This window comes from Nyctibius grandis, chromosome 3 (genome assembly GCF_013368605.1).
Source record: "Nyctibius grandis isolate bNycGra1 chromosome 3, bNycGra1.pri, whole genome shotgun sequence".
In the NCBI taxonomy this organism is placed as follows: Eukaryota; Metazoa; Chordata; class Aves; order Nyctibiiformes; family Nyctibiidae; genus Nyctibius; species Nyctibius grandis.
In genome coordinates, this window is record NC_090660.1 from 12,755,192 (window position 1) to 12,764,059 (window position 8,868).

At 46.8% G+C, this 8,868-nt stretch overlaps 1 protein-coding gene across 1 annotated transcript; it reads right to left on the bottom strand.

Moving 5' to 3' along the window:
- Positions 1-1,244: 1,244 nt before the first annotated feature.
- On the bottom strand, positions 1,245-8,015 carry GCNT2 (glucosaminyl (N-acetyl) transferase 2 (I blood group)). Its single transcript, XM_068396810.1, has 3 exons — positions 7,307-8,015; positions 2,625-2,717; positions 1,245-1,435 (listed from the first exon to the last, which is right to left on the bottom strand). The coding sequence occupies exons 1-3, from the start codon at positions 7,929-7,931 to the stop codon at positions 1,245-1,247; spliced, it is 909 nt and encodes a 302-aa protein (XP_068252911.1). The 5' UTR covers positions 7,932-8,015.
- Positions 8,016-8,868: the final 853 nt, after the last annotated feature.

Sequence of the window (8,868 nt, forward strand, 5' to 3'; positions counted from 1 at the left end):
GTTTTTTTTTCAGTTCTGTTAGTTGGCCAAGTAAGACAAATATGCAAGCCCCCATTTTACAGACATGGAGAAGGGCTCCTGTGCCTGAAAGCCTCTCTGATTTTTCTAACCACACCCACTGATCTAGTAAAAGATGCTGTTTTCTCTTACAAACCTTGTCCCGACAGATATTTGAAGAACACGTAAGATCTGGGAAGCGCAGCATCTTTCTTCCTTTTCCAGTACTTTCTCATCAGTTCTCTGCAGTAAATACCAGTGTCTTTGACAAAACAGTATCTGTATGTACAGCCACCAGTTGTGTTTTTGCTTTTAAGATCTTGCTGACTGTGACTCATTACCTTTTTGCTTACCAATGTGAACATTTGTCTTATAGACACAAGAAATGCTGGGGTGCATGACTCTGTGCCGTGGTTTAACCCCAGCCGGCAACTAAGCCCCACACAGCCGCTCGCTCACTCCCCCGGAGTGGGATGGGGAGAGAAGCAGAAGAGTCAAAGTGAGAAAACTCATGGGCTGAGATAAAGACAGTTTAATAGGTAAAGCAAAAGCCACACATGCTAGCAAAGCAAACCAAGGAATTCACTCACTTGAATGAATACCTTGTTTTCAGTCAGCTTTATATGCTGAACATGATGTCAGATGGTATGGAATATCCCTTTGGTCAGTTGGGGTCAGCTGTCCCAGCAGTGTCCCCTCACAACTTCTTGTGCGCCCCCAGTCGATTCACTGGTGGGGTGGGGTGAGAAGCAAAAAAGGCCCTGATGCTGTCTAAGCACTGTTCAGCAATAGCTAAAACATTCCTGTATTATCAACACTGTTTCCAGCACAAATCCAAAACAGAGTCCCATACCAGCTGCTATGAAGAAAATTAACTCTATCACAGCCAAAAACAGCACACTCTGTATATACTTTTATAGAAAAAGATAACAATGACAGTGTAGCAAGACAAAAGTTGGGGCTGGAAAACAGCCCACTAAAAATGGCAAAAGGGCAAAGCTCCTACAGCTGCAAGAGGAGCTTTGCCCTGGAGTCTCTTTTTAGATCTCTTGCGCTTTGGCCTCCAGATGTTAAGTGGAAGGTGAGGTTTGCAGGCAGTGTGAGACAAGCCAACCTGAGCTGCATCTGCAGAACATCCTAAAGAAACCCATCTCATGAATTTATGCTTCTGGCACAGCAGAAATGAAGACTGCTGCTGCTATTCTCTTGACAGCTTTTATGGATGTTGTAGCCTGGGGTTTTGCTAGCTAAAAATACCAGTTGGGTTCCACCTGAACCTCACTCTGGGACAAGGTTCTCTGCCGATGCCTCAGCTCCAGGCACTCCACAGTCAGGGGGTATGTTTTAAGCTCAAACTTATTTGCAAACATACAGGTGGAGTTAAAAAGCCACTTGAGGTCACCTGTTCCATAGACACAAATGCCTCTGACGTAATGGCCTGCCAAAAGTAAAAGAAAAAAAGCTATGATGTCAGAATCAAGGATCCAAATTATTCTTTTCAAGAAGTTTTATCTGCAAAGCCACTAGAAGTAAACTCCTACACAACAAACATGCTAAAAGTCCTACTGGATGTGCAATGGGAATAAGTATGAACAATTGAATGAAATGAAGAAAGTTACTTCAAAATAAATAATGGGCAATATAAGGAGATAGATAACTCAGAAAACAAGTGTTACTACTTGAGATTGTTTCTCAGACAAGAGTGAAACATAGCAAAGGGGAATTTCCTTCTGTCAGTGAAGAGAAACTGATACTTTTACTCATACTAGATTTTCCACTAATTAATTTTGGGTGATATTAGTGTAATTTCACTGATTTCAATGTAGTTATGCCAACGTGAAACTGCTGTAACTGAAGCTGACTGAAATTCTGAAAATTTTTCTCCTCAACACAAACAACTATGTTATGGATTAAGAATTCTTGAAATAAAATTTGTATCCTTAGCATTTTGGCATTCCCTTTCTCATCCCACTTGGATATGTCAGAAGTAGTAGCAGTACACAATGGACAAACCAGTGACTGAAAAATTAAGTGTGCCATACAGAAGATTATGTACTGCTGATATCATGTCATGAAGTAATGTTGCGTAGGAAAACTCAAAGCTCAGCCATCATCAGCTCTCAGCTCCTTAGGTTCTCCGTCAGCTGTGGCTCTGGCAGGCATCACTGCCCAGCTGAGAGCTGGGATTTGTCCAAGTTCACCCAGGGCACCTGCCCTGCACACTGCTGCTGGCTCTAGCGCATCTATGTCCCAGTGTGGGATACACATGTAGGCTATTCCTGCCCTCCTGAAAGAAAATTCCCACAAGGCCTTCAAGAAAATAGTCAGCTGACTCATGTGAACCCTAAGTGCTGACAAATATCCCCCTTTCCAAGGCTGATATATTCTATAAAATTCCTGATGAAGAAGTAACTGTTTCAGCTTTCTCACTGTTTAGGTCGCTATTATCATTCACATAAGGACTATGAAGGAGATGATAACTCCTTTTTAATGTCTTCTCTCTGATGAAGTGCTGTCTAAAAACTGTCTCACATCATGGTTAGAGGCTGTAGGAGTACAGGAACAACAGTGGAGTGTTTTTCACTGTATGAACAGGAAGAAGAAACAGGGGAAAATGTACACATTACCATGACAACCTCCATGGCTGTCTTCCATATCAATCCATTTCACTGCTTTCAGGTCACCTTCCCATGATGCGTTGGGCATGGAGCCCGGGACACCTGCAGTTAGGTAACAGAAAATCAAATAATTAGTCCTTGTAACAACTATGTGTTCAGGTTTATGTCCACTCTCTGAAATTTTTCTCCACAGAACTGGGATGAAATACCTAGTAATATGCATCAACATAGGCTGCTAACGTTGTTGTCAAGTTTCTTCACTGAAAGCAGCTTTCATGACATAAAGACCTAAATAATTTCACTTGAGAAATAAAATCCCTCCTTCACAACAGCCTCAGTATGATACTAGCTATTATGATACTGTATGATACTGCACGCATGTATGATCACTCATGTAACCTTCCCAACCAGCACTGCCCTTCAAGTGCTATTTGAACACTGGGCCACTGACACATAATACCTTCACATGAATTTAGTGGTAAATACTTTCCTTTTTTTTTTTAAAGACAAGAGGCTAACAAAACAAATTCAAGCATGATATCACTGGATGGAGCTCTTGAAACTCTAGTATAGCCTATAATGTTATATAATAATATATGTAAGTCTAGGCAGGTCACAGGACTTACTTATCTAGGAGATAAAGTGGTAAGAGGACCTCTCCTCATCAGTAAATGATCAAGTCCTGCTATAACCTGGCAAACATCCATTTCAAGTAATTAATGGGGAAATGCTGAACACACAGTGTTTGGTATTTGCTGAAGAGTAAACAGGCAACATGTATGTAACGTGTAGGCAATGCTATGAGTCAAGGCAATTTCAGTATCTTCAGTGCAAGACAGTAACTGTAACAAACCATTGCCACAGGATGAAGTCTTTGCCTTTGAAAGCAAGAGCTGATCAGGTAGGTACGTGTAGGGAAACCTCCGTGCCTGATCTGTACTGAAGTATCGTATTCAATTCAAAGAAAGAAGTTTATTGAAGTACTTCCTGACACTGTCTTCAGAATACAGAAAAAAAAAAAAAAAGCAAAGGTATGAAATAATAAAAGCTTTCTATGAACTCGTCCCTTTCAGCAAATTTTATCTTTCTTATTGGCTCAATCAGTTGTTGGAGAAAAAAACAACGATACAGACTGTGTACCCGCCACCCGATGGACAAATCACTCTGCTAGGAAAAGCTGGAAAAGCCCCAGTTTCTCACTGCAGCACAAACACTTGTATATAAATTACTTGCCTGCTTGGAAAAAAAACTTCTTTCCTGCTCAGCAAGCAATGACCGCAGTGCTGTACCTGAGCTATCAAAAGGCAGAAGAGGCAACGTGTGGGGAGCCAACATGCACGCCAGCAGGTACAAAACCACAGACATTGTTCTTGCTTTCACCTCATGAAGCTGAAAGCAAAGGAAAAGAGTGACTTGCTCAAATGCAAAGAATTACTGCAGTGTTACCGCTGAGGCGTACCTGGGACTCCAGCTTTTTAACAAATGCAATAGAAGGGCCAGCGCAGACTGGTGGCAGTGACCGAGGAGGAGAGGATTTGTACCAACTGAGCTGCTCCTCGCACACCCCAACGCAGCGGGAGGCTGGAGACAAGGCAGGGACAGAGGTAAGCTGGGGCATCGCTGCTCTGTGCTGCTCACGCCGCTGAAGCTCATCCCCTACCCCAGAGCCCCCCCGTAGCGGATAGCCCTCCTTGCTAGCAAAACTGCCATATCTGTCAGTCTCAGTTGTACACACAGTGGGTGGGGAGTCCAATAGTGATACCAGTGTTAAGTACTATTACTCTTAATCAATGCTAATAAATCCTGATAATAATCTAATAGTAGCTGAAGCAAAAGTTAAGCTGTTTTAACAGCTAAACATTTTCAAGTGTTTTTCTTCCAGATTTTTAATAGGGATATTTAAGGCCTGTTATTCCTACTTCCTCCTGTTTTCCATTTAAAGGAAACAATTATATGAGGGGCAGGGAGGGAACCATGCAGCTTTTTATGAAAACATCTTCATAATTTTTGCATTATTATCCATCATTTGTACTGACTCTGTATACTGAAAAGGCAGCAATTTCCCTTGATTTACAATGAGATGAGAACGAAGCCTGTTAGAGCTCGTACAGAATGCATAATAGCACTGGCTTGGGGTTGTGGGACCTGTGCAAAGATGGGGAACATAAGCCCCTCAGGTATTTTAACTACAGTAAAACACACACTTTAATCCCAGTTCTGACCTCTCTCTTTCTTCAAGGCCAATTAGCCCATCTTCCCGATTTTTGTAACTTCATTTAAAATGTGTATTAATATAGACTATTTATTTTGCTGGTTAACTACAATCCTAAACAGGGTAATTTGCCAGCAGTTCTGTAAAGCACAATTTCAGCTGGTGACTGCAGCACACACAAGAAACCCTCAGTGCTATTTGCAAATACCAAGTCATGACTTTTATATTGGGTGCAAAAAGACAGTATGATCCAGCAGCAGAACCACCATAGCACCTTGCCATAAACAGAGACGCATGGCTGCTACAGACAGAACTTCACTACCTTATTTCGCCCCCTGTGTATATTGGGCCATTACCAAATAAAAAGTGTGGTTTTGTCCTGGGGAAAATTCAGAAAATGTTACTCTTTCACAAAAAGCATTAAGCTAAAGATAACACTTTATAACAGACAAAACGAGGCAGTAATGGTAGGGGATAAACACTTTAAATGTCCTGGGACGTGCATTACCATCCCGAATTAAAAACCTGTTCATAACAGATGGCACTAAATGCGGTTTGTGGAAAGACTTGGAAAATGCTGACACAGTGGGAAAGCAGAAAGATGACTGTCAAAACAGGAACGACCCCAGGACATCCACAAAAACACTGGAAGGCACTGCCTCCCAGGAATGCAAAACTAATGACTTCACATTATTCATCATCTCCCAAATTGAGTAAACTAGGCATTTTTGTAAGTTAATTAAAGAGTGGGAAAAAGTGTAGCTCAGCACTGGGAAAAAAATTGGATTTGCCACATTTTCGTTTAAATATTTGAGCAACTGATTTCAGATTCGGAAGCTGTTCTCTGGTCCTGTTCTTATAAATACGATTTGTCTGAAAATCATAGTGAAAGTTAATGTAAACTTCAGCAGAAGTTGCTCACTCTACTTTCATCTCCCACTCCATCAAGGTTAGCAGAGTTTTGTCCCCGAAAACAAGGAGCGGGGAAGAGCCGCCTCACAGGCAGCAGTACTGAGCGCTGCCCTGGAAAAGAGTTTGCTGCCACCAGTGGAACTGCAGTGGTCAGGTGTGCAGACAGCCACAAGTGACTGGAAAGACAGGCCAGCCCTTCCGATCCCTTTAATTTCATGTCTTCCTTTGGTGGCAGAGGTTTGGAGGCAAGAAAAACACGGTCTGCTTCAGAGCCTGTACCTCATCCACAGGACAAGGGCAACACAACCTGCTTCTCTGCTAAGCTCTTCCTGGTTTTCTGCCATTGCAATTCCAGTGAGAGCTGATCTGCATGCATTGGCTCCAAGAGGAGCCAACTCCCTTTCCTCCTTGCATCGCTACCATGTATTATGAAGACAAACATCCACAGCTTACACAGAAAGAGCCACTGTGCTGGCATTTCTCTAACGTTCACATAAACTGGCATTGGGCTGGAAATCTTGCAGCATAAAAGGTTGCCTGATTTGCCTTGACCTTCCAAGTCCCATACCTGTGACTCCAGGATCAACCCAAAACATCAGTTAAAACCTAGCTGCCCACAGGCTAGTCTCCACCAGTCCCCTGAAGCACCCTGTGCTTCCTCGTTGGCATCTCTCTCTAGGGAAGGAGAGAACTTCTTTACACTTCTGTGCCACCAACTGATCCGAGCTTTTCTCCTGCACTTTATAAGCTGGTGGACAGGAGTATGTACTTCAGAAATCTGCCTGAAGTGGTGTACACATCACCCTTGGGAATAGTATTCTGCTAGACCTGGTTGTAATCAACCATAACTTTTGCTGGACTGTGGGGCCATGTATTTATGTTTGGGAAACACGCAGGACTTGGGGTGGACCACATATAGGTGGGCAAGTGCATACCCTCTCTCCTGCGAGTGAAGGCATGCCGCCCATCAGTGTGTGTGAGGGACCCGGAAATTCACAAACCCCTTTGCTGGCTTTTGGAGAAGAAAGATAGTACAAGAAAGTACACGTGAGACTTGTGAGACAGTAAGGCTGAAGAGAGTGGAAGCCGAGTGGAAGCCAAGTGGATGCCAACCTGCATCCCTGAGTCTTCACAGGGCAGGGTAGCTTCTGGTAAGCAGGAAGGCATGTGACATCCCTAAAATCATCACACTGCAAAGTCCACCATCCCTGGGGACCTGTCACAGGTACTGTTCCCACCAGAAGACAGCTCAGCCAGGTGATCTCCAGGACATCAAACTTAAGGAGGCTCAGTACACCTTCCTTGCTTGCCACTAGTGCTGCCAACATGGGCTATCACCTGCCTGGGTGTTTCTCCATGTGAATCAATAGGAGTGGTGACAAACTGCTGGTGGGCACCATGGAGAGCCACAGCAGGGAATTCCTCCACAGAGAGGTGAGCTGTGGTGGCCACCACAAAGGGCTGGCACCACACAGCAGCCAAGCAGTGCCAGCTATCGAGACTTTCTACCGAGGCAGCAGGTGCCAGGGTGGGGACCCCCATGCCCTCCTCAGACCCAGTGTCCAACCTGGGATCCTGTTGAGCGTCACCCAGAAGTGCTCATCGGGGCTGTAGGTGTCCTCGGACCAGGCCAGAAGATCGATGGCGCGCTGGTCCTTCAGCACGAACTCCACAAAGGGTCGAGTGACTGCCACGTAGGCAGAGCCAAAGTAGATGGTCAGGTTGTGTGGCGGGGGTGCCTTGCGCAGCAGGGGGGTAACCAGCTCAGAGGTGTTTTGCCCGGCCCCCTCCCTGTGCACGTATTTGGTGCGTGCGGTGACGTGGGGGGGAGGCAGCACCCCGGGGGTGACGTTCTTCCCCCCGAGGCCCTTCAGCAGCCGGACGATCTCCCGGTTGGTCTTCAAGGGGAAGTCCTGGCCGCAGGTGTTGAGCAGGTAGCGCCAGGGCACGGCTGAGGCCAGCAGGTCTCTCATGCAGTGCAGGTCGGCCCGCAGGCGGGAGGCACCAGCATAGACCACCCGCTCCACCCGGGAGGCCAGGAAGGCGTTGGGGAAGCAGCCCACCAGGCGCTGCACCGCCTGCTGGAAGGGGGTCGGTGCCTTGGCGTCCACGTGGATGCAGTAGATGTTTTGGGGCATGTACACCGCCCTGAAGAGCCGCTCGAAGGTCTCAAACTCCTTGTGCAGGGTCATGACGTAGGCGATGGGGAAGGCAGCCTCCTCTGCCGACAGAGCACGGGTGATGTAGTGGCTGTGGGACACGTACGCGCTGCAGGGGGCTGCCCCTGGCCCTGGCCGCAGTGGCTCACCGCGCAGGTGGGGGGCCCGCCCGGCCAGCAGCATGCCACACGCCCACTCCAGTGCCGTGGCCTCCATGAAGTCCCCGCTGCCAGCCACCCACCGCCTGACATGCCTCAGCAACATGGCAGCACCCAGCAGTGCCGTGGTGGCTGACAGCAGCCCCACTACTCGCCGCCGCCGCATGACCCACACCACCAGCCTCGGCCCACCCCTGGCCTGGCCGGCACCTCCCAAGAAGTCTCACCCTGAGGGGACACAAATGTGAGGCCGACCCGTGAAACCACCACGAGCTGCCTCCCACACTCAGTAATGGAGGCCTTACCACCACCCACAGCTGGCCCAGCACCCAAGGGTGCTCCCTGCACCAGCCGCCTTCATGGCGCCTTTCCAGACAGAGCCCGCAGGCTGGTGCTGGCAGTGCTGGGGGCAAGGGGACACACGCCCCGCGGGCCGGCCCTGCCTTCTGGTGGTGGACACTGCACTTGCAACCCTCCTAGCTGCATGAGAAGTTCCACTTGTGGACATAGGGCTTCACTCCCATGTTCATCCAATTTATTTTAGTCCCTTCCAGGCTCTCCAACAGTAAATTTGGTTTGTTTTGAGTTTTTTTTCAACTTTTGTCATCTTACAGAACTGCCATAGGGAGAAATCAAGGAGTTAAGCTGTCAGTGTTAGGAGGATGGAGAGAAGCTGATGAGTAAATGTGGGTAGGATGGAAACGGTTACCTCTTAACCCTGTACAGCAACAAGAATTTGTCTGACTGGGCCCTTAAGACAGCATGCCAGAACAATTTGATCTGAAATCCTGGTTTGTCTGTTTTCTTGTTTG

Bases quoted from the DNA above. Each gene is read 5' to 3' on its own strand.
- GCNT2 (XM_068396810.1), bottom strand. From the start codon at position 7,931: ATGACCCTGCACAAGGAGTTTGAGACCTTCGAGCGGCTCTTCAGGGCG. The intron at 2,718-7,306 runs GTTGGACACTGG...ACCTAACTGCAG, and splicing joins GACGCTCAACAGGATCCCAG to GTGTCCCGGGCTCCATGCCC. The intron at 1,436-2,624 runs GTAATGTGTACA...TACTTTTGGCAG, and splicing joins CAGCCATGGAGGTTGTCATG to GCCATTACGTCAGAGGCATT.